Here is a 27,083-nt window from a genome sequence, read left to right on the forward strand (position 1 = left end):
ATTGGTGATTATAACCGCATAACAGTCACATTGAGATTATAAATGAGCCTCTTAATGCAATAGCAATGAAATTTCTATCAGAATTATTTTCTGACTTTTCACCAAGTATGCGTTATAAGTTGTACAAAATATCAGCCTCAAATAAGCACTTTTGAGTTCCTGGTAATTTTTAGCAATTTTAGTTTACTCCCATACTACCATAAAATGGACGCTTGGTATTCCATTTACTCAATGCCTACTTTTGTCGAATGTTACAAATATGCAGTTATGGGCAGTTCAGGTGTAATCCACGCAATTTACTTAATATTAAGATTGTAAAGTCTCTTTTTAGGCACTATTTTTCTCATAATTTAGTATAACGCCATTGGTAACCGTTGTTTTTTTTTAGGAAATCAAAAAATAAATCCACAACCATCAAAAACGTGCGAATTTCAAATCTAGTTAAAACTTTGAATCAACGTATGTCATTATCAATGGTTTTAGGGTGTTATCCCAAATTATACAAGAGTTAATCACTATTTTGATAAAGTACCTAATAGTTTACTGTCAATTTGCTACACGTCCTGTAAATTAGATGCAATTGTTTCCCGAAATAAAAATGCAATGCAGTATGTTACAATTGAGCCAGATGTCACATTTCAGCATTTCAACCCAGCAGAGGTCCCACCCACTGCTATTAGCGCAGCTTACCAATTGACAGACCCCCACTGAATCAATCGAGCCCATTAATCATCAGCTTTCCCAATCGGTTTTCCAATAAAGCATCGGAAAGAAAGCAAAAAAATATCATCCGTCCTCAGCAGTGTTGACTATTGGCACAACTCGTCACACTTCAGTGAACCTTAGGCTCGTATCGACTGTTTGTTGGCTGGAGGTTACACCATCGCCATCATCATTATTATTATCATTTGCACCGCTGTCATCCCAAATAATAAGGCCCACAAAAGCGCATATCGTAAATCCGGTAGCAACATGGAATGAATTATAATTTGATACGCTTTTCCCTTCGATTCGCCGCAGTTGCTATCTCTGGTTCGATGGCCGCTATCGTCTTTCTTTGGCCACCGGATGCCGAAACGTGTTGGACTGTGAGCAACCTTTTAAATTTTAATGCTGGAAACCATAACTCAACGATTCCAAATGGGCGATCTGCGTTATGTCAGCTAACTAATCTTTATAAATTTATGACGATGGACTATTCCACACCCAAGCCGACTGTTCGCGAATCAAAAAATCAAATATTTGGCACGCGTCTTACTGTTGCACAGTGGTGCCACTTCATAGAAATGTTTGCCATAATAATAGAGGCTTTGAATTATTTAATTCATAAATAGATATAATTCTTCACAATAGTATTATAATATATAATTCAATCAACTCTCCCTAACTCGATATTGAAGAGACCGTCGAGAGGAGGTATCGAGTTATAGAACACAAAACCAGTGCAAATGTGATCCAAGGGGCTAAGCTATGAAAATCAACTTCTACTATGATTCTCTAACTTGGTATCGAGATATGGAATATCGACTAAAGGAGAGTTTAATGTAATTTTGCTTTTCTGAGAAAAGCTAATAAAATTCCTTTTGATTTTCTATCATTATTCAAAATGTTTCTCAATTACATAGCTAAATCTATCTTTAAGACTTTTCAACTGAATAGAATCCAACGGAATGTGTTCTATGATTTTTCTTCTTGCCACATGTTGCAAATTGAAGGTTACTATTCATCGAGTATATGTCCTTTAGTGAATCGGCTGTGCCATGTACGACACCTAGTTAACCGAATCCTTGGTAGAGCCCGATGAAGTCTTGAGTTGGTTGCCTCTGCTGGAAAACACTAAATCGATTCCGAAATTCTTTAGCTTTTGGCGGAGCTGATTGGTGATGTGTCTGTCATATAGGATGGAGACTCTCTTTATCAGTTCGGCGATAAGGGTTAGTGTCGTTAAAGTACTCTGAGTATGCTGTACATACTTACGCTTAAAAAACGCGTTGTTAAAAAAACGACGTAAAAACCCGCGTTATTTAAAAAAAACCCCGACGTAAATTACGACAAAAAACCTTACGGTATGGCCCATGAAATAATGTGAAAACCATATTATCATGTTCTATGTTAGTACTAATATGAAAAACGAAACAAAAAATATTTTTTATTAGTTGATTTGTTTAGTCTGTTTAGAAACTGTTTGAATATGATTTTTATCTACCCATTTTCCTGCACGAGAGAGGGTTTGTAAACATACTTTGTAAATTTATCATGTAGCCATCGACTTCAATAACTTTGTGAGCTTTTAAAACGTCGACGATATTATGAAATTATTCGAAGGCCTTGTCTCGATCATTCGCACTTGTCAAATGATAGAAAGTGTTCATATATGAAATACTGGAGACTTGAGCTATTTTAGCTTAAACTGTCTATTCTGAAGAACTGTGATTTAAGTTTCATATAAGTGGGATTGCTGGAAAACTATAAGCCGGTTTTTATCTAAGTGCTCTTTAACCAAAGGAAAAATTCGTACAAACCTAAGTATTTAGGTTTTATTAAACTTTGAAAAATAATTGAGCCACATTAAACTTATAAAAAGTAAAATCATAATGACTCAAATTTTCCTACATGTAGAAGTCATGTTAAAATTCACTACAATGATCAGAAACTAGATTCCAGGGTGGCCACCGAACCGGGAAAAACGGGAAAAGCGGGAAAAAGACGGGAATTCGAATCCACCGGGAAAAGGACGGGAAAAAAACGGGAATTTGAGAAGATCACCGGGGAAAACGTTTTGAACAGACATCTTCAAGCTGTAACCAACCTCCAAAATAAGTTATGGAAAGTAATTATGTTTAATGATATTGCCATTAGGCATCCGTAATTTTGAACAAATATCTTTCAAATATTAATGATTTAATTTGTACTATGCTACACCATATTTCTTGAAAATATTTCACTCTTTTCTCAGCAATTTTTCGAAATATATTTTTGAATTTTTATTCTTGCACTGTCCGTGCAAATATTTTTTGAACTTTTCTCTAACTTTTTGTACTCGACGTTTTTAATCGAAGTTCAATTACTTATTGCGGATTGGTTTAGCACTCATCTGTAATTGCTGAATACCACAACATGAAAACAAGCCTTTATTTATAAAAGCTTTTAATATGTCACTAGTAATCTAATCGACAATGTTTTGAATAAGGGCTCATTTACGATTTTAATAACGATCAAGCTGTTACTGTTACAGCTTAAAAATGATCATTTTCGGTGTTATCTAAATTGTGAGCCGTTAGTAAGTGCTTCTATATGTGTGGCCTTGTTTCATCCATACCTTGAACTTATTTGCTTTAGAGAACTCTTTATTTTTATGAAGAAAATTCAAAGGATTAAGAATTGAAATCATTTTAAATACGGTAAAAAACTACTTAGGCACTGTTATTAATAAACATTAATAAACTGCGTGGCAACATTTATTTCCAAGCATGAAGAAGTAGTGCAGATTATGTGTTACTCATTTGACATCACTTGTTGTCTCACTCATACTCCCGTGCAAACATAGCAAACATGATTGCAGTGACAAAAATCTACAAGAAGCAATAATGTTAGCTAATGTTTCATTGGAAGAAGCGCGATAGATCCACAACGACATTAGCTGATTTTGATGATAAAGCAATAATTTGGATATGAAAGCAATAATTTGGACATAAATTGCAGTGGTCCCGGCAAACTTCGTCTTGCCATCAAGTAGGCTGTTGGAAAACGATTTGAATCACTCCATACAAAATGACAGTTCTGTTCATTCTCGTTTTTTCGACTTTCCTAGTGAATATTCTTGGATTTTTATACACACAAACACGTCGGAACCCTTGTCGAACGAAGCGGAGAAAGAATCATCCAAATCCGTTGACCCGCTCGTAAGTTATTTCGTGACATACAAACATCATTCCATTTTTATTTATTGCTGTGTGCGTTTGAAATGCAAATATCAAATGCGGGAACACCAAATGCGGTAAGATTTTTCACAAGAAATGATAGATTTATCTTGCTTGGGCGGCGGTGATTTATACAATCGTTGCTAGGTGTCCTTTGATTGTTTTGTGTTACCGCATTTAGAGGAAGTTTAGTGAAGATTTGCGTCTCAAATGCAAACAGTAATATATAGATAGATTGGTTTGATTTATTTAGCATCTGAAATCTCCGCAAGTGCTCGGAAGTACATCAGCTGTATCCGAGCTTGCAGCGCGGAAATCACCAGATCATCAGTTTAAGTCCCAAAAACCGAAAGGAAAGCAAAAATGATCCACAAACAGACGAAAGACGAGAGGAGATGAAAGATATTTTTGTTTTGCTCCTCATGGAGGCGTTACATAATTTGACAGCGACAGTCAATATTTCTGAATGTGCATCATGGAGTACCACGTTATTTCGCCAAACAAAACCTGTTCTCCCAGTGAACCACGTATCGTATAGGAATGTGCATCCAAAATCACATATTCATGCGTCCAAAATCAGAATAGCACAAGATGCCATATTAAGCGTTATCAATGTCAATACAAGTTCCCAAATCCCAAATCCCCAATACAATTCATAAACGACAATCTGTGTTGACAACAAAACATGTCGTAAATAGTGCGACATAGAATCATGTTATGTTATATAAACTGACAGATCATATATCAATCCAATAAGCATCGTATGAAATCGCAATAACTTTGCAAAAATTGCCACCCAAACTTTGTCTATCTGCTCACGGGGCCTCACAGAACAACAAAGTATGTGTCGCTGTACATGAAACATATATTAACATTGGCAAATAATCACCCATTAAATAAGCAACCCTTGGTGGTACAGTGGTAAGGTGCCCAATTCCTGATCCAGAGGCCTCGTGTTCGAGACTCGCTGGAAACTTTTTTTTTAATTTCATTCAAATTTTTTGGCATCGTATATCTGATCGCAGAAAGTCCGAAAAAGTCGTATCAAGTACGCATGTAGCCTCCACTTTGGTAGGTATATAGCCTTTTCGTGCATTCTATACGATTGAATTAATTCATATAGAATGATGTTTAACAAAAGTTATACCAACCAAAATGTTGACTGGGCTGTAGCAGCACTACCAGATGTAATGCTGAACGAGTGCTGACTGGTTACTTGATTCAAAGTAACGCTTTTAAGGGTTAAACTTACTTTCGTAAAATTTTCGCGTTTTTATGGGCCATACTGTAGGGTATTTCCTTTTGTCAATTATGGCTCTTATCGTCCTTCTCTTTTTTTTTAGTATCATTCCAAACATTACATTCATTATTTCTTATATCTAGGTGTTCTGTGTTATTAGACAACACTATCATCCTAATTTGGTAACACAAATCTAAGATTTTATTAACATTTTGTTAACAACATATTACATTTCATTTGCCGTAGCAGTTCAGATTTTTGACAGGTGAGTTGATTTCACCTGCTTATAAGAGAAAAAAAAGTTTTTAATATAGTTAACCTAACTTAACCTAAACATATAACGCATTAATCGTGGCAATAGAAGATTGTAACGATTTTTGCCTGAAATTTTATTTTATTTTATTTGACATTTGTTCAAATGTTTCAACATTGGATATTCTATGTAACTCATTGGTACTACACACTTAAAAAAAATTACGGATTACGGTGAAATTTCACCGTAATCTCAACAGCTGAAGCTTCGGTGAAAAATCACCGAACAATCTGTAAAATCTTTGAACGAAATCATAAAGAAAAATAAGAAAATGGCTCAGACTGGGGATCGAACTCCCGACCTACCAATCAGGAAGTAGGCTTGCTACCACTAGACTAGCTTACACTGCTTGTTAGAGGTGTGCAAAAACTGCAACAAAAGGAAGCTCATGCCTGCCAGAGCGACTGTCACACGATTTCACAGAAGTTCGGTGAAAATAATGCTGTTACCGAACTGTTCGTTAGTATTTCACAGGGTTACAGTAAAATTGTTTGTTTCACGGATTTTTTTCCGGTAAAATAATAGATTTCACGGATTTTGTCGGTAAAATAGTGGATTTCACTGGAAAATCTGTAACTTTGTTGTTTACAGTTCAATTTCAATGATTTATTTCACAGGATACTGCGATTTATTTTAAGTGTGTATACCAGGGAGGAAGCCTCAGAATCATTTTCAAAATTTTATTTTGAATTCTCTGCTATCGTCTTTTCCTTGTATCCGTTGATCCTTGCCGTTTCGAAGACATAATCCAGCTTCTTAGTCTTTTCGTCTTCGCTGAGAGGTTGAGTCTGCATCCTGTGGATCATGTGATGAAACGAAGTCATGTTATGCTGAAACGAATGATTCGACGGGGATGACTCACTGGGTGTTTGTAGGCTTCTTATAGATCTCGAGGTTGAACGATGAACTTTTTTTCCTGATGACAAGTAAATCCAAAAACGATAGTTGTCCCTACCTCTCCTCCTCATGGGTGTCCTTGTGTACGCTGTTGATTGTATCCAAAATCCTAGGTAGATCCTTCCACTATGGGCGATCAGGTGGCCAATAATCGAAAAAATGACTTGTTCTAATAGGTTTTTCTTGTACATCATTCCATTGCAAACACTTATATGAAGATATTTCTGGAATATAAGGGGAAAGTTCTTTTATAGTTTAATTGAAACAGTATGTCAAAGTTAAAGTTTTAAAGAAAAATAAAGAATTCTGTGCAAATGCAAGCCACATATTGAATACAATATACTGCATAATCGTAATATTTTATACAGATCTTTATACACTGTCCCAAAGCTTATTCAATAAACTATCTTAGAAAAATAAAATGAAATAAAAATTCGTACTTTAGGTCGTAAAAATGCGGGGAGTGTTTAACTAGATTTGTTTGAAATTTAGTACAGTTACGGAGGTTTGGATGAAACAACATCCATGAAATGTTAAGAATCTCAATAGAGTAGTTTACGGCTTCGGCACCATTCGACTATTATCGGCAACCCAAAGAGCCTTTTTACGAGACGTTTCGGAACAGCTGATCGCCGCAACGGCGTCAATTGACAGGAGACGTGGGATTAAATCCAGCGTGATTTTCAACAACGCCTCATCTTACTAAACGAGGACATGGAGAAAATGATAAAAAAAGAGATCCAAAAATGTTCGTTACTGCAACATTACACCTAGTCATTGTATCAGCTACCTCTTCGTTACCCATATTGCACATAAAAAGGCACTTTTGTGATCAGAAATAATTTAATAATTTTTCTTCATTTAAGTTTTCGCTTGGATGAAAAGCTACACTAGAAATGCGCACAGTCCTCAACCACCATCATCGCGAAAACTGACGACGATGATTAAAAAGTCCCAGGTCTCCTGTCATTTGACCTGCTTCGTAAAATAACTCATTTCTAAGGCCAAATACACAGACAAAACACACCAATAAGCCATTTACTCAGAATCAGAAATATTTTAATAATTCTTCTCCATTTAAGTTTTTACATGTATGAAAAGCTACGCTAGAAATACGCACAATCATCGCGAAAACTGATGACGATGATCGAAAAGGTAAACTTCAATCCCAGGTCTCATGCCATTTGACCAGCTTCATACAATGGCTCATAAAAACATTCAGATGATTCTTTGTTCCATCAGCTTCTCGCTGACGATATTTACGAGGCTAAACAAACAATTTAAGGTGAAAGATCATTGAGTACATAAGCATAATGTACGAGCCACCCGCCAAAGCACCCTCTCGAACTACCCAACAAGGCGGAGCTCAGTGTTATGTGCGTCGGCCAAAAATAAATCATCATGTTCCATGTATACCTCTACCCACAGAATTATGTAGGCCGTATTACTTGCACACGTTTCATACAAAGGTATTATTGTAGATATGAATTCATCAACAACTTCATAAAAGCTCAAAATCACAATTTATTTCATTTGGTAGTGAAAACAGGTGTTTTGTCCAAAATATAAGCATTTTTCACACCATGCGAGTGTTATTTACTTTTTTTGGCAGTTTTCTCCTCTCTTCTCTCGCTTCTTAACGATCAACGCTTCGTCATCGTAATCATCGTCATCATCGAAACCTCAAAAGCAGTTTTTCTGTTCAAAACTAAACATTATTCGATGAAAATGTGTTTACAGTGTTTCGATTGAAGAATAAAATACAGTGAACACATTTTCCTGTAAATTTTATTGATTTTGAACGACAAAACTGCTTTTGAAAATTCCAAAATCAATGACGGATCCTGCCCCCTTAAGGACGGAGAAAGTATGCATCAGTATGCATTTGAATTCTACAGTCAATTGTACTGTATAATATCTAATCTTCATTTTTGCTGTTAAATTGTGTCATACATTGTGTGAGAAAAATAAAAGTATTTCAAATATCGCATTAGATTTTTGAATTACTACGGTGAGTAGAAATACGATTAAAAGTGAGTTTTAGAACGGGCACAGAAAAGCCAACAAACAACACGGCGCGTGAAGAAAAAGTGATTCGGCAGTGAGTGGTATTTTACAACACAAATCACAGCAAATACTACGTTTTTGCAATAAATAACTGATGAATTGTGAATAACACATTATGGAATGCTTCCAGTTAAGAAACCACTCCTCTACAATAAGGTTAGTAACTTTAAATAATCATTTTTTGTGATCGCTCTTCAAAACACTTTGAGAAGCGTGGGAGGAGGGATTGGAAAGTGAAGGGGGGAGTAAGGTTTCATATTAGAGGCAATGTTGGTACTCAAGGAGATATGTCCTTAACCAGAGATGTTATTAATTCAAATGAACACGCCTCAAAATACGACTTCGGAGCTTCCGAAGAGATTTTCCTACAGATTGCTGGGCTGCCGGACATGGGATGTTCGAAGCGTTGTAAAAACGTTTCCAAAAAATAAATAACAGGTCTGTCGGTGTGAATCGATAGAGGATTGAGCAGCGCATACATATAAACAAACAAACACTTGATTTGTCTGCTGATGTCCGATAAAATTACAAAAGAAGCTTGGCATCGGAATAAACTGCCGCGAATACATAATACATAATCTCCTATATATCATTCGAAAGTCCGAGAATATCAGTGAACCAATCAGCAATTTTATTTATTTTTTTCTCTTTTGATTAGCTTTGGACCACTGCTTTGAATCGTGATGTTGTTGGGGTCCGCGCGCGGATTTTTGACGCATCGCAAAATTCCTCGCGTCTAATGCGCTACTCCGCCATGTGTTGCGTTCGGCGTTGTGTTGAGTAACACATCATGCTGGCCCCCGGTTCAGTGGAGCATCAAACATTAAAGCGCAGATGTCAATAACCCGCCCTGTTTGTGTTGTTGTTTTGATTTTGGCTTTCGTTGTCCCAGATATTGTTGGGGCCTTCATGTATGTGGTTGAAACCGAATGGCTTCTGGAAGGATCCGGACGGTGTTGTTTGCGATCATAGGTTTAAGCTGAAGTTCAGATTACTTCTTATATTCTCAATTTGGAAAAACACCTTTTCAGAAAACATGTTTATTAAAACTCCCGCTTAGAGATAATGGAAGTTTTGATTAGTAATACATAATTGTTTCAATTGGTCAAGAACACAACAACTAATCACCAGCTCTGATGGTAAGGTAGCCTTTCTCACAATTTTTAGTGTGATATCACTTCATGCTTACTGTTCCTAGAGATGAATGGTTTGTGTCTGAATAAAATTTAATCGCAAACAGAGCCTGGGGAGTACCAAAGTGCCCTACACAAAATGTGCTCTTCCTGTGCTACCAGAGTCAAGGCGACCTTGTGTTTCTCCGAAATAGTCGGCTGCCCATTTTCAGTCTCAAGCCTGAGACTAAATATGTTAGTCAACATAATTTGTCACCTCTATAGTTTCGTATTATGCATTTTACACAGTGTATTCTGTGCTTTTTAGCCTCTGGCGACTCTCAATTGATACCGATGTTTTTTTCCTGTTTCATACTGAGTATTCAAAAAAGCGCTCCAATCTAGCTACATTGAGCGTAGGCCGTTGCCGGTGTCGTGTCGAGTCGAGAGCTTCTGTGGATGTCATTCGAAGCATTAATTATAAATGCTCGCGTGGCATGTTTCAACCACCCAATGCATATATCTAGTGCTTGCCGCACAACTGTGTCTGTCAAGCCGCGGTTACACAAGTGACGAGCAAATTTATCTGAGTCGTACCCGAACTGACGGAAACAACAAATCCTATTAAAGTTATAACAAAAATTTTTACAGAATATTTTTCAAGGATGTTCTAAAATAACAAAAATATTACAAATTATGTTACTGTTCACATGTTGTTATAAATCTGTTACAAAAATGTAACAAGTTCAAAACAGCCATCTTATAACAAAGTTATATTAACTTATGTTAATTCTAACTGCTGTTGGTAGGAATGTGTTATAATCTTGTCATGAGATTCTGGTCGAGTACTGAAGCTTTGGATGACAGAGTTGAAGCTAACCGCGGTGAGAGTTGGATCGGATATGGGCACATTAAACCGAAGGCAATTACCTAGAGTAGACAATAACACACAGTGAACGCTATCTTTGAAACACAACAATTGTACACCGAGTGCGAATTAATCCAGGTTGGACAGGTGCAGTAGACACACGAGAGCTTTGGCTGACCACATTAACAATAATCGCAATTTGGTTGGACAACAGCGTCCCATGGCTGAATTAACAGACTAACTGTCTCAGTCAGTGGCATGTTTACAAGTAGGTATGATATGCCTTTCGCGAACTGTTGTTTTATTTTGCAAATAAACTTAAGCAGGTTAATGTCTTCGGCTTACTGGAAGTTTCCATAACGTGTGAGTTCAGCTTCTCGTGTGAAAGTCTCTTGCGTAATCATGCGTGGTATACTTGGGTAATTCCCATTTATACTTACTCGACCGCTCTTTACATTTCATTTCAAGTCAGCATATGAACTTGACATGGGCGTAGCCAAATGAGGGCAGGATGAACCCTTCACAAGCAACATAGGTTTTTAGCTGGAAAAGTTGTTATTCAGCTATCAATGTTATTTGGGGCTTACCTTACCCTTAATGGAAAACAAATTCATGATAGATTCCTTGAAGAATTTTTAGTTTCAACCAATCAATTGGGCTCCTGAAAAACAAAATCTTGTCAGAAATTATTTGCCGGTAGATTAGATCTTATATGTAATCTGTCAAAAATCTGTTATACAAATCAAAAGGCTGCTATCAATATTTTTGCCAGGAATTCTGCGAAGAATTCTTCGAGAAATTTCTATAAAGAAAGCTCCACATATTTTTTCCAGAACATTCTTCTGAGATGCCATTTTATTCTCCTCTATACAATTATATTATCAGGGTGTTTACTATCTGGAAAAATTATAATGAAATTTTATTCATTATTTAGAAAAAAACCTGGAACTCTCAGGGAATTTTGGCTACACTCAGGAAAATTATTTTGAAGCAGTAATGCATGGTAGGATATGTCGTTTTTGTGTCACAAAATCATCGAAATATTTTGTTTTCAGCTTTGCCGCTATTAAAACGGTGGTTGACATGTTTAATCCTTTTATACAAAATAGTTTTTTTGCTTATTATTCAAAATAATAAACTTTTTAGAAAAAAGAGCAAAACTCACAACAGTTTCAAAAATAGTACATGTTTAAGATAAGCAGAGATTTTTAGAGTTTTTGTCACATTTGTAATGTTTGGTTAAAATCTCTATAGTCTCTTTTTTAATCAAAATGGTGGCCTTAACCACTTTTTTTTTATCTGATTGTAGCAGTGTTACCACAGTACAGATCTGGAATGTTACATATTTTCTAACAGTTTGTGGCACATTTTTCTGTACACACTGTACGGTACAGACTGAAGATTTTCACGAAAACGTACTGATTGGTACATATACAACTATTTCCACAATAGTAGTTTGCGGAACAAGTTGTAGAATGTTGATTTCAACAGCACGAGTCGTAAATTAATCCTACGAGGCTTGCCGGGTAGGATAATTGCGACGCGTGTTGTAAAAATCGAGTTCTGCAACGTACAACATTTTTTGCAATTTCGTAGAAGACCACTCGAGGGTATCAGAAATTATAACGGAATGCATTCACCATCATTTTACAATTTCTGAAAAAATGTGCTGTAATGATCCATTACGCAACTCAAAACAATTGCGCAATGAGAAAGCGTTGCGTAATGAATCATGACAGCACTGGTTTCAGTTGCGTAATGACTATTCCCGTACTGCATACTTCAGTACAGGAAAGTAGGCCGTTTCATGACAGATTGGCATGATGAAAAAAGCCTATTACGATGAGAAATTGCAAAAAGGTTTTTCCAGTGTTTTTGAAAAAGAAAACCTGCAGTACTTTTTATAGAAATTACCTTGAAAAAATCCTAGCGATGTTCCCAAGATTTTATCCAAATATTTTTTTTACACTGATCCTTTTACCGATTTCTCCAATTGTTTCTTATAGAAGATTTCCCACAGATCCCACAGGATCTTCCACAAACGTTTATTCCAAAGTTATTGAAAAAAAATCGTTTCGAATTTTGTTCCAAGGCACCCTGCAAAAAATTGATTTTTCTTTTATTCCAAGCACTATTTTTCAAAATTTATCCACGATTGCCCTCAGGAATTGCTGTCGATTCATAAATCCTTCAGGCATTGAACGATGAAATCTATTCTAAACTTTTCCAAGAATTCCTTGATAAATTTAATATGAAATACCTTATTAATTTCCTTCAGAAATTACTCACTGTATTTCTCCAGCATTTCATCAAAATATTATTGCTGCGGTTCAAATATATTTCGAAAAAAATTTCAAATAAAATTTCCTAATCTTCATGGATTTTGCAAAACTATATTCATGGTTCTACGTGGTTTCACACCAGTAAATACTACAGCTATTATTACAGTTATTGCTCCGATAATTCATAGATAGTTTTTTTTCAGATTTTTTGTCAGAATTACTTCAAAACATCTGGTAGGACATTATTCAGAGATTCTTATGTTTTTTTTTTTTTCAGTTATCTTAGCAATTAATCATGAAAATTCTTTGCAGAATTGCATAAAAATATAGTAGTGGTTTCAGACATCCTCATAGGAACTCATCAAGACATACTTAGAACTCACTCAAGTTTCATGATAGATTACTAAAGGATTTTCTAAACTAAAATCCTCGAGGATTTTTAAACAGTTTTATTCAAATAAATCTGGAAAATTTCCTCGACGTTTTCCTGGAGGCATCCCTGGATAAATGATTTGAAAAAATCTTCAAAGGCTTCGTTAAGTAATTAAAAAAAATGAAGGAATTTTTAATTCTTGAAGATGCTCTAAACGGGAGTGTTAGAGCAAGTCCAAGGGAAATCAATGGAAATTTTTTTTGAGAAATTGAGTCTTCATTGAAAAATGTCTGAAACGATCTTCGGAGGGATTCCTGTAGAAATCTCCGAAGTAAGTTCTGTGGTTATCCTTAGATAACTCCACATTGAATTTTTCAAGGTTTTTAAAACGGATTCCTTGGAAGGGTCACTTAGAATGTTTGTGAAAAATCTCAAAACAAATTCCTGAAGAGATCGTCGGAGTGATATGTGCAAGATATCCACAGTATAACGAGCTGTCATACTTGTAACGTCGCGAGGAACTCCAAAAAATTTTAGAAATAATCTTAGAAAAAATGTCTGTTCAACTTAGGAATCGATATCTCAAGACGTTGTATAGTTGTAGGTTTTTGAATTCATAATTCATGTATTGTCTCGTTTTTTCTTCATATTTATTTATTTTTTAAGCAAAAGGTCTCTAAAGTTCTTATTTCCAAGACGATCAGTCGCTACCAGCCCTGATTTCCCCAAAATATCATCCAGTAAAAATACAAAACGCTCTTCACAGAAATATTTTGGATGCGTCGCTTCCATAAATCTAAATTCCATTTTTGGGGGAAAGGTTATTTTTTCTTTAAGATCTAATGGCCTATTCTTTTTCTGCCTATATCTGACTGATGATTAACACTTCAGTCGTCGCGCTGTTGTATTTTGTACAACAGTGGTGAAAAAACCTCGCTTATCGTACATAGCATCAACGTGGTGGTTCAGACGGTGGCAAACCGCGCGACGACTGAAGGGTTAAAGCCACTTTCAGATCATTTGGCAAAAATTCTTTTTATTCGTGGAAATTGAATAGAAAAAAACAATTTCTTATTTCCTTTTCTTAAGTTATTTACACGTTTAGAGCAAAACTGATGCTTTTTTATTGAAATAAAAAAATACTCTGAATTTTATCGTTAGATAATCTCGTTTTCAAGGATACTTATCTTTGAAAATAAATTTTAAGTCATCTAAAATAACTACTCGTCAATCATTTGTGTACTTTGGAGAATGTTTTCTAACCTACAATAATTATTTGAAACCTGTAAAAACCTTAAAATATGAGGGAATATCATTTAGGTAAATGAGTAGACACCCTGATATTTTCCTGGGATTCTAACATAAATTATTCCTGGGAGTGCACTATGGGCATTTTCCATATAAATTGGCGAACGAAAATATGTTTGCCATCTCATGTCAATTATGAGTTTTGTGATTCAAATTTGATATTGTAGGAATAATATTGTTTACACTGTTTTTTTATTTCATTTAAAACTCTAACTTGTCATGCTGTGTCGTTGAAACTACAAAAGATCTTGCTCTGATATTCTATAAAAAGGTTTGCTATGGAATGATGCATGTATAAGAAATCCTTATCAGAACAAGTCATTTTTTCGATTATTGGCTACCTGAGCGCCAATGTGGAGAGTGGCTCGAGAAAAAAAGCGAGGAAGTAAGTTTTCATCGCGTCGGTCGCTCTGCAGTTCAGTTTGATTATCGCGTGTGGAAAGTTTGTTTCTTTGTCGCTCTCAGGGGCTTGAGTAGAAAGAAACGAGCAAGCGTGTTTTTATTTTATTTTATTTTTGCCTATTTCTTTTCTATGGTTGGTAGTTTAGCCCGTGTGCGTTAGGTGTGTTGACGACGAGGCTGGAATTGATATGTAGCAGACCTATCGACAATAGATTATCAATTGGTGAGCTCGTTTCATGCTTTTATTTCAAATGATACGTGATAACGGTATGAATGTTACGATACTTCTATGTGAATGAATGTGTTTTACTGTAAAATCGAGTCGTGTAAAATCGAGTCTAGTACACGACACTAAAGACGGGCCATGCTGAAGGTGTCTGGGTTCGATTCCCGGTCGGTCCAGGATCTTTTCGTAACGGAAATTCCCTGGGCATAGAGTATCATACCTGCCACACGATATACGAATGCGAAAAATGGCAACTTTGGCAAAGAGAGCTCTCAGCCAATATCTGTGGAAGTGCTTATTGAACACTAAGAGATCATACAAATATGACGTCCATCATTTGGGGGAGGGAGGGGGGTCTACAAAATTGTGCATGGATCAGATATTGGAAATAGCGTGGGGGGGGGGTCTAGAAATCCCGAAAAACGATGGACGTCATATTTGAATCATCCCGAGAAGCATGCTCTGTCCCAGTGAGGACGTAATGCAGTTATTACTGATGCTTTTTTGAACCTGGATCCAAACTCAAAAGTGATTCAAACTTTTTTGTTTATCGTAATGATCGACTTGATGGAGCATGAGGTAGAGCTGCTATTTCATAGGCGCATTCATAGGCGTATAAAACATCAACTTTGTTCGTCATTTGAAATCAACGTTTTTGAAACTTTGGGTGTTTCTGTTGAAACATAGTTTGGTAAATACTTCCATAGCTGCCTTTTTTGCCTTTTCAATGCACTGAGCAGCAAATTAATTTGCTTCGAACTGACTCTCGATTAGACAATTTTTTTGTGATTTTAATGCAAAACATCGCTCATGGAACAATTCGCAAAGCAATTCCAACGGCAGAATTTTATTTAACGAGTGCTCTTCAGGATATTTCTCGATTCAATACCCTGATAGCCCTACTTGTTTTTCCTCTTCTAGAAACCCTTCTACTTTTTTCTGTTGATGATTTACACTTAGAGCTTAGTGTCATATCGGAAAATGTTTATGAGTGATGAATCAATTGAAATTCATACACCATAATCTCTTCCAATCTTGATACAATTTGCTTAGTGATTGATGGTTATCCGTGACATTATTTTTTGAATTCACTCGGCAAAAGCAATCAAACGTCGCTATCTACCGGAACAATCATAGAGTGCTGCCGACGTCAAATTAAATTAAACTTTGATCCATTTCCGTTGAGCTGGATTCAACGGTTCGGGTTCATAACCATTGAGTCACATATTTTGTGGCAAATTCCACACAATGGAAAATTCTACAGAACCAACATTCTATGGAAAGCTTTCGGGAAAATTGAGTCTGATAAAGGTGATGGCATCGAACATATACATATCTCTCAGGCGGATTATCCAAAACTCGAGTCCATTTATGTGAGTTGTACAATAGAATCCCTAACTCCAACGGACTTTCCGTTCTAGCTATTTTCCGACCGTCCGTCCTGCACAACCTCCAAAGTGGACTGAATTCAATTAAGCTCAATATCTCGTCGGCTTCCACGTAGAGATGCTCCGACTCAGTATAACACAGGACAATTCCCATGCTCTCGGATGGGAGGCGGGATGGCTACAGCTGATTGATTGGAGCTGTGCTCTGCTGTTCTGTTGCCGGGGTGTGTTCCTTTCAGTCGGAATCCGTTGATTGACGTACAACTCGGAACGGAAGCCGTAATGGATGAATATCTGGACGGTTGAGAAGTATTTCTTTTGACGAAAGGTATAGAGTCAACAATTGGATCTGTACGGTCGTTGTCTTGTATCACCATCACGCTCTCTGAATCTGAGGTTCCGGAGGATTAACCCTTTCATGACGAATTTGTTTCCAACGTACAGATTTCAATGTTTCTGTTCGGATGTATCATAAATAATTTAGAAAAAGTCAAAATGTTACAGATTTACAGATTTTTGGAGTGGAGCTTGTATGTCACGAGTTGGCAATGGATTTGGACAATTTCTTAACTGTTTGCATTCATCCCACGTTTTCGTGTGAAGAAAAAGTGTCCGAAACAGCCGAGAAACGAGAGAAACCTATTGGTAATATTATATGGGAAATTTCATGCCATTTTCCAACAGCCTACTTGATTGCAAGACCAAGTTTGCCGGAATTACTAGTACATAATATAAATCCAGATTCAAGTACTTACCATAAGTCCATTTTGTTCCAAATTGTTGAGTATTCTAGAAATCTGGATTTTACAGTGAAACTTGTTTGTTTATATTTTTGCTGCATAGATATCTATCTATCTTTTGAAATTTATTTTATCCAGCCAAATATAGAGTTTGGGGCAATATGCTCCGTCCGCCTTGAAAGGGTTCAAATGAGGAAGGAAATCCTTTATGCTGTTCGGTAGAGTCACATTTTGTATTCCAATTGTCAATGTGCTGCACGACATCGGTCACGTGACTGCACTTGACTCCGATCAAGTTCAATTTAGTTTCCTTGCATATATGAGACATATGGATTTGTTGATAAAACGGATAAAACGTAGAAAGTACATTGATCAAGTGAGTAAGAGAATGATAAGTTTTCTGTCGAACAAGGTCTAACAACGACAATCAAATGAATCAGGAAACGAATGTTTAACATTTGGATAGCGTGATGAGTCCTGTGGGAAAACAAGAATGTCAAGCTTTCTAGCGGTGTTTTGAGAAGATAGTCTATGGCGTGTATGCGAAACTCTTCAGGTGCTATCATTTTGAACACGCAGGTCATGAACAATAATCGAAAGCAACATTTTCGATTTGCTACTGAACACGCAATGCGACACACAATTTAATCGTGATATACAACATTTATTTGCCTTGCCATTGCAAACTACGTATTGCTATGCCAGTACTCAGTAGATAGTTTGATAATGTCATGAAGAACTCTCAGCCTAAGTGACAATATATATTTTTTTTTTTTCTCTCAGTTTTGCAACCTTTCCGGTATTTTCACAAGCACATAGTAGACCTATAGAAAAACCCAAAAACATGGATGTAAGTGATATTTGGATCGGTTTTAAATTAAGTATAAAAACATAGGGTTTCAACAGTTTCATATGGTATGTTTTGATGATTTTCCGTCCTTCAGTAAAATATCATATTTCGTAGAAGATTGGCTAGTTTTTTTTTATCCTACACTACTTAGCTCATAACACCATCGAATGTTTTACTCAATTAATTTGAATGCTGCTTCTAGAGATCGAAATCTATACATTCAGAAGACAATACCTCGTTTTATTGATTTGGCCTTGTTAACACGAAAGATGACCACTGTCATGATGTGTCATTAGTCTTATGCGAAATACTTCTTGTGTAATCCTCACAACCTTTAAGAGATACCATATATCATACACCGAAACTTACTTTTTCTAGCCGAGTTCTCCACGTCTAGTATCGCTTCCAATTATCCGGCACAATTGGAACAGAAAACAAAGTTTTCCCATCATGATTGCTCCCGGCTGAGATATTCTCGAATGTTTTTTTTTTCTTCCTCGACTCAATGAGGGACAACTTTCCGAGCAACGAGAATAATCTCCCATAAGTACAGCTGAACAAATTCCACGAGGCGAGGAAAAAAGTCTGAAAACTTGTTCAATTTCATCTTTGCTACTTCTTGGCGTTTGATTGGTCGGTCAGTCATCTAGTGTAAGAGGGGAATCATCGAATTTTGTCCATAACTCGGATCATTTCACCGTGCTTTTCGGATGATCATAAACGGTGATTTTGTTTGAGAAGGCTACAGTTTATTTACTTTGCACAAGTGTTTTTGTTGTGCTAAGAACGTAATATTGGTCATTTCTCACATGTTTTCCTAAAACTTATTGGTAACCAAGTATGTAGCACTACACTACTTAATGAGAGCACCCTTTGGTCTATAAGGATCCAAATCAGGCCCTGATTGAACGCGATTGTTTCGGTCAAATTTCCTATATTTATCAAAACACTACAATAACAAAGTATATTTTGATAATTATTTAGTTTGTCAGCTTTACCCTGATAAGATTTTCAGGACAACAATTTCACCTTACGAAAAGAAAAAACAATGGGCAATGGACGAGTTTTTGTAAAATTGGGAATGACATTTCAATCTCAATTTCTTTTCCATCGGTTATGATATTTTGACCATTGAATTTTCAAAAGTTTGAATATTACAAGCACCATTTTTTTTCTTTTTTAAATTATACCTTCACTGCTTAAGATCTGACAGTTTTCTGAGTGTCGTTCTTCCGGTTGGCCTTCAGTGTGCTCTGTCAAAGCGTCGCGTCAAACTCTTGAGTCTGATTCTTAGCCCGATCAAGCATTCTCAATGAGAAACAGAAATCTCTTTGTTCATGACGCTCTTCTGCAGAATAGACAGTTTTTATAATGTCGCAGTCGGAAAATGCTATTTGAACTTCAGCCTGTAATTTTCGTATGCATTTCGTTAAATTATATTGTCAGTAAAAACGATACAATTGTTAGTGCTCATGGCTCTGTACTTATACTTGGTTTCAGTGGCGCAACCAAGGGGGGGGGTTTTGGGGGTCAAAAACCCCCCACCCCCCCCCCCCCCGAGACCCGGAAAAATATTAAGCTTCAAAAGAATATTATTGAAATTCATCACTACACTACGGCATAGTAGCATAATTTGGTTCGTATAAACACTGTAAGTTTCAGAGGGTTTTTACAATTTTATTCTCCTGATGTGTTCCATTTTTCAAATTTCTTTGACCTCTGGAGCGTTGATGATAAACAAAGCTGCATACGAGTTAAACGATATTTGCTTGCTTCTTTTTGGAAAATTGATAATAGATTTTTTATGGAAAGTTTATAAAAAAAATCGTAAACGCATTGGAATTTACATATTAACATATGCATTCCCGAAGAAGCGATCTTTCTTAAAGATTAAAAAAAACTTTGAATCCTTCCTATTAAAGGATTTGTCAGTATTTGAAAGTATCTCTGCTATTGAGCATTCTAACAATTTTGAGATTGTGTAGGTTTTGATGATGAATTACATCTTTTCGATATAATGAATAAAAAATGGGTGTTTAATCTAAGAATTGCTGGAAAAATGCGACTCATAACAGTCGATCTGATCGTATTGAAAACTTTAAGTTGGTACATATGTTTGGTCATAAAGGCTCCACTATGAATGCAAAACACGTTTCTGACCCTCAGACTAGACTTTCTGGATTGTGAATCCTCATGGAAAAACTGTGCTTCCATCAGCAGTTAAGCTTTACAATGCTGATAGACTTCCGACCAATTGCAGTAATCGTGACAATGATTTCTATTGCAAATTGCTGCGCTCAAAGATTATTCTCATTGTTGAAAAACTAGAAAATATATTTAAGAAACAAAATAACACAGATCAACAGACGCAAATGTATTAAAATTTTGTTCAATCTATTTTTACTATGCGTGTTAAAACAGTGTAATATACATAAACTTCTCATTTTTTTTTCATTTCAAACTACCTTCGCAAAAACAGTACCCCTAAATTTACAAAACCCCTACCAGAACCAAATCCTGGTTGCGCTACTGCTTGGTTTTGATGAAAATTGATTAGTATAACGCGCTCAATCGTTTACTCGACGAAATTATTTCTTTTTCTTTTACAACGAACTGGTTACGTAGTCTCATGTCGTAGAACATCTTTATTTCAATCCCAGCCTATTGCATCTTTTGTACCATGCACGAACCCATTTCGTAAAATGTACTTAAGCTTCAAAAATTCGTTATGTTTTCACAAAATATTTGTCCAGTTTTTTTTAGTTCTCAATACAAATTCCGATTACAAAAAGTCTAGGACAATATGACAATTGTTTGTTTGTTTTCAATTTGTAGATTGAGTGTCATTACGAAGCTCGTTACGTACATGCTATGAATTTATTTCGATGCAGATAACAACGAATGATTTCGTAGTTCAAACGAACAATTTCATTATACCGTTTTGTTTCAAATTCCGAACATGACTCATATTCCGAACAGTGGCGATTTCTGACATGAGAATTGAAATTTTCAAAATTTTAAAATTTGATGGATTTAAACAATAGAAGAATTGATCATCCTGTAAATAAATTTGGGTGGTTTTCTTGGACAATCCTTATGAATAGTCGGGTGTTCGGAATTTGAGAGAAAACAGTATAAAACGAAATATATTTTCAGTGTAGAAAGCTGAGAAGTATACTGTATCCCAATGAAAACGTAAAGACGGTGTCTGCTCATTAGACCGAAATACGATAGGCTGAAGTTTGTTAGGCCGTTTAGGTTATTAGACCGAAGTGCGTTTGGCCGAATGGGTCATTAGACCGAAACGTTCAAAATCTAGTAATGTAACCGTTCTTTCAATGGTTCGTTCAAGTATTATTAAGGTGATTATAAAACGAAGCCAAACATTGAATTTTCAAGTGCACAAAACTGGAGAATCAGACAACAGTTCGCACTGAAAATCAATCAAATTATTTGCTTGCTGGTGGCTTTTTGTACTCATGCTGCGTGCACTAGAGCAGCGAGCTCGATTTTGCGCACGGGGTCATCTACTCCTAATACCTTAAGGGCCGTTGGGGGACCACTTATCGTCCACGTAAGGACACTCAAAACGACAAAACAAGAATAGAAAAGAAGGAAGCCAACTTCTCGTTGCTGGTGATAACATAAATCACTGCTTCAGTTCTCTTGAGAGCATACTTCCGCAGTGCTGGACGGGTTTGATATTATCGCACATCTCTTTGCTCCGAAAAATCGGCTTGAGCGGTAGGCTTATGATTATCGCCGTGACCGATAATTTTACTCCCTGTGTCAAAGTGAATCATGGAAGTGCCCAAGTAGCTCTGCACCCCACTTCGATGAAATTCTGTAAAAATTTGAATAAAAAAAGATTTGTCCGAAGATCCCCTCCTGGCACTTTAGATTTCTGGAAGGAAACGTGAATGAATTCTTGAAGGAATCCACATGAACAGGTGGAGGAAATCTTGCAGGGTTCCTTGTAAAAAACTCTTAAGCTATTTTATTTTCAAACACTCAGGAATGAAGGAATTTGTGGATTTCCTTGGAAGAAATTCTGTTGAAATCTTTTGAAGATCTTCGAGAGTAACAACTGAAGAAATTGGTTGAAAGATTAGTGAAAAGTATCTGAAGGAAATTCTAGGATAGTTTTGGAAAAAAATCAAAGTTGTACCCGCAGAAATTACTGGAGGTATTAGCCTTGGAGTTTGCATAGATTTTTTGGAATCAATTCTAGAGAAATTCTTCTAAGAATCCTTCAAAAAAATCGTTGGAAGAGTTTATAGGAGAGTTAACAGAGAAATCTCTAGAAGAATGTCTAGAAAGATCCCTGTTGGAAAAATTATTTTAAATGAAATCACTTTGATAATTTCTGAAGCTTTTCCTCGGGTAACCTGAGACGAATTTCTTGAAGAGGCTCTTGAACACGTTATACTCTCTAAAGGTTTATTTGAACTGCTTGCCATTACAACGAGTGAGGTTTTATTCCTCATCTCATCTACTTCTAGGTAACAAATAGATATCAGCAAACATTCTGTGAATTTGCGCAGTTTTTTTTTCTTTGCACCGAAGGGACCCGGCTAATCGCAAAAGTTTTCAGAAGAAACAGAAGATACTTGAAAAACGTTTCATCACGCAGAAATTTCATCAAATATTTCGCTGAAATTCTCCAAAAATTCTGCAAAAAAAAAACAAATCTTTCAAAACAGAGAAGCAAATGTTTCTTGTAGCAATTTTTGGAATGTCTATAGTGAAATTGCTGGGAAATTAATTATAATATAGTTTCCCAGTAATTTCACTATAGACATTCCAAAAAATTCTTCTCGCGAGCCAGCATTTAATGAGGGTCATGCACAAACCGTATTACGCTTCACTAGGCAGGGAAATACCATAAACAATCTTATCGTTATCTCTTAAGGATATGTACGATGTTAACCGAGTTTATATGCATATTGAACAGATTATAAATAATTATTCAAGCTTTCTTCTGATCTTGTTATTTTTTTCGTTGAATCGTGGATAGGAAGAATGCTTTTGAGTGTCCACCCAGGTGTTTTTGTGCGTAGTACATGTTCTACTTATCTTACCTACTTCCCGCGCCACTTGACTTAATGATCCTTTCGGCCTTATGTATTTTGGCCAAATGATCCAGCACCGTAAAGACTGAAACATCCCAGATTTTTTAATTATCATGAATAATTCGTCCAAGTTAACCAACTTTACATGTATTTATTGATGGGAGTAAGTTAAAACTTGTGTGATTTATTATGGTGTTGGAAGAAACCATTATTTGTATTGTATATCCATCAATCGACAGTAAACTATCAGTCAAAAACACTTGAAAACCAGAAATTTCTGAGGGAAAATAGTTTTTTTTTTCAAAATCGCATTTGACAGCTCCGAAGACGTTCACGAATCACTTTAGCTCGCGAATACGACAGATGCGAGTAAATCAGCACTCTGATGCTCGCGAGCATTTCTTTATGCTTTTGTTCGATTTGCAAAGGTACCATCAAGCCATCTGATAAGAAGCATCATCCATCAATTATGTAAAGTCAATAATAGACTGGCCCTTAAACAAAAAAGCTGTAAAACTCAACGGGGCACCCCTAGATATGAGCCTTAGGGTAAGAAAAACACTCTCTCAAAATTTCAACTCAATTGGTTGCTTCACCAGCTGGCGCATTCGATTTGAAGTTTGTATGGGATATTCGTCTCAAATATCTTCATAATTGATCCTATGTCAATGTTTCGTTCCGTATACTAATTGTTCGCGTGCAAATAAGCCCAGAATGACAAATACACTAGTTGATATCCTAATAAACATAATTGCAGAAGGTTGTATCTGGATTTAATCTCATTTACATTACTGTTTCAGTTGTTGAATGTTAGGCTTAGATCAGCACTCCCGAACAGTCACTTATATGCATGCGACATGTGCCTCAGCTCGCTCAGCGTCATAGGTGGCTATGATGCGCTTAGTGGCTACCTCCAAGCTATGTTGAAGAAATACAAGCAGTATTGCATGATATACTTCACCCAGACAACCAGAAGTCGCATAACAGTTTACGAACAAAGTCGTTTATTTATACAAATTGCATCACACCCGCTTTACATGGTGGATGAAATCGTTGGATTGATGGGTTTCCTCGCATAAAACGTTATTTTCTGAGTTCATATGTACATTTTGTTTTGTCCCGTATACTTGTACAAAGTAAGTCGGATCAATCCGTAGCAGCTGTCAACTGAACTTTGTTATCACAAATTAAGTCGCATAATAGTACAAATTGATTCGCAATAAAATCGATACAATCGCATTGCATGCTATTTTCCATCATATAAAAATGCACATATATCGCCTCCACTTTTGTACGTATAAGGCCTTTTCGCACCATCTTATACGTGAAACTTTCCACATATAAGCATCGCATAACGCAAAAGGTGATTTCGTTATACGTACATGCTGGTTGTCTGGGCAGATGGTTAAAACACCAACTTTATTAATTTTGATCATGGTACAATCTTCTACAATATTCTTCGCTATTACATCAAGTAGTGTTTTTGACATTCTGGGTCCAATTGAACGCGATCATCATTTTTCCTGAACCAAACAGTAGATGATGTGCTGTTGCTCATATGTTTGAGCTGCAAATCCCATATTAACTTCAATTCAAATGCGCCAGCTCATGGAACGACCAAATGAGCTGAATTTTTCAGAAAGGCTTCGTCTAATCCCAAGAAATAATCCTGGAGGGTGCCCCGTGGAATCATACAACTTTATTTTTCTCCCATACTGAGCTGGGCCAGTCTAGTCAATAATGTATTTTTTTTTCTCCTCCGAACCTATGATGAATCTCTAAATATTAGAATTTATATTTTTTTAAGAGTCGAAACTCTCTCTAATTCAATTATTACTAAATTGTTACGGAACTTATAGATGGCGCAAAAGAGCTACTTGTGTATTTCCACTTTGTCATTAGCAGGCAATGTTTCATCCTCACGGCAAAAATAATTTCACTATAAATGTAGAGGCTGCTTCTTGTTGTTCCGCCTCTTGACGGTGGAATGATAATCAAATTTTCACGATTCCAGTTGTCGCTAATTTGGCCATGCTTTGCCAAACGAAAGAGACCAGTCGGTGAATCTAATCATTTCCAGTAATATTGACACAATCCAATTATACAGCAAAACGCATTTAAGGGAAAAGTTTTGATTGAATCAATTTTGTCTAACAGCTAGTAATTTTATCCTGTATTAAACGTGAGCATATTAAAAGAAATTTTGTTTAAATTCTTGGTCGACTTCCATCCAGGATCACGGGCTTAAGCAATCCGATGTTTGTTCTATGTAAAAAATTGTAATCTGAAAGATTGAGATACACATGGGACTTGAAAAACGTATGCGATTTCAAATATTAATGCTCTTTCAAGATTTGTGCTCTTGGAAATTTAAGGTATGCCTTGTTTCACCTTCACCTTGATTCTCTTGACATCAATCAACAGCTTTGGATCACATGCTGCATGTGTAAAAAGGCACTTTCCATCCTTTTTTACACCATTATGTCACTGCACATTTTCTGATTCTATTAGTTTGTGTAGTACCTTTCTAGCAGCCACGGATGTAAAAACAAAAAAGCTCTACTTTGATGCACAATCCTGGTCCTTCGTGAAAAGTCTGCTAAAGAGTTTATCGTCTGCCTTTTATCTACTGTCTACCCAGCGAAAAGCCATGAATGATTACCGCGTGCTGTGACGAAAAGGATGACGGCGTCCATTAATTTATACGATTATTCAAATCCAATCTCCACATTTATCCTTTCAACACACGACCAGTCGCTGTAGATTAAATTTCCATGTAGAAGAGAAAAAAAAAACTTATCTTCAACTTCATGGAAAACTAGGGTCCTCATTCTAAGAGGATAAATGGTAGGGGAAGTTCGCCTTACATCTGGGTCACACCACTTGTGAAACATAAAAGTGATTGAAGATTCACATCACGAGGGCCACTCAATACTGGCTGTGCTCGGAGAAACTTTAGCAATCGTTTCCTGGTGGTTCTATAATTAAAACTGAGATTCAATATCCAGGGCAGCCATTGATTCGGGAAACCCAAGGAAAACGGGTAAACCCCGTGAATTACAAATGGCCGGGATTCAGATTATCTGAAAAGGTGAATAGTAGATTGCTTATACGATTCTCAGTGGATTCTTAAAAAAACCCAATACAAAACGCCAGAACACAACCTGACCCAACACCATAATGACCATAAATTTTCATCTCTCCCTTTGCAGATACATTCCAACGCGCTTGTGGGGATTCAGCGGCCACATCCAGACAATAATTCACAGCATCGTCGGTCGCGTGAAATGCCCCTGGCCGCTGGGTGAACGCGTGTACCTTTCGCTGGCGGACGGATCAACCCTGACGTACGACCTGTACCAACCGCTGATCAACTCCATGGAAGGTATGAGTGTAGCACGTTTGATTTGTGCAAATTTTATATTCATACCCTGTCTCGTTCCACACATAGATGACATCACGGTGGCCATCTGCCCGGGGATAGGAAACTCATCCGAATCGGTCTACATTCGCACCTTCGTTCACTACGCGCAGTGTCACGGCTACCGGTGTGCGGTGCTGAACCACATCGGGGTCCTCGATAGCGTCCAGGTTACGTCCAGTCGGATTTTCACCTACGGTAAGTTCTTGCATTTATATGACTAGTTAATGATGATGAGGTTTTTTGTCAATTGGTTAGGAAGAGTTCTCTTTAATTTCTGTTGATGGAAGCCATAATATGTTGATCAGGGGGCGTTATTGAGATTTAAATTAGGATGATAGTTTTATCATTTATCTTACGTTCCCATATGGTCGGCGTTGAGTCAGAGTGGACCAAGTGGCATTTTTCATATTTTGAGAACGCTTTGTAATTTTTTAACGCTTTAAAATTTTGGTTCAATATTTCTACACATCTTTGTGTCACTTTCAAGCAATATAATGTGAAGTGATAATCATAAAAAATCATAATCCAAACCTCTGATAGAACATTTTTTTCATGGACTATGTGCACTTGGTCCACTCTGACTGAACAAAAGTCCACCGTT

At 36.5% G+C, this 27,083-nt stretch overlaps 1 protein-coding gene across 1 annotated transcript in view; it reads left to right on the forward strand.

The window, feature by feature from the left end:
- The window catches only part of LOC5565707 (abhydrolase domain-containing protein 2), a 58,862-nt gene that overhangs the window by 16,608 nt on the left and 15,171 nt on the right, over positions 1-27,083 (forward strand). Inside the window, exons 2-3 of the mRNA XM_021846230.1 lie at positions 26,271-26,443; positions 26,510-26,677. Coding sequence (XP_021701922.1) covers positions 26,271-26,443; positions 26,510-26,677 — 341 coding nt within the window. The remainder of the gene's footprint in view (positions 1-26,270; positions 26,444-26,509; positions 26,678-27,083) is intronic.

This window comes from Aedes aegypti, chromosome 2 (assembly GCF_002204515.2).
Source record: "Aedes aegypti strain LVP_AGWG chromosome 2, AaegL5.0 Primary Assembly, whole genome shotgun sequence".
Taxonomy (NCBI): Eukaryota; Metazoa; Arthropoda; class Insecta; order Diptera; family Culicidae; genus Aedes; species Aedes aegypti.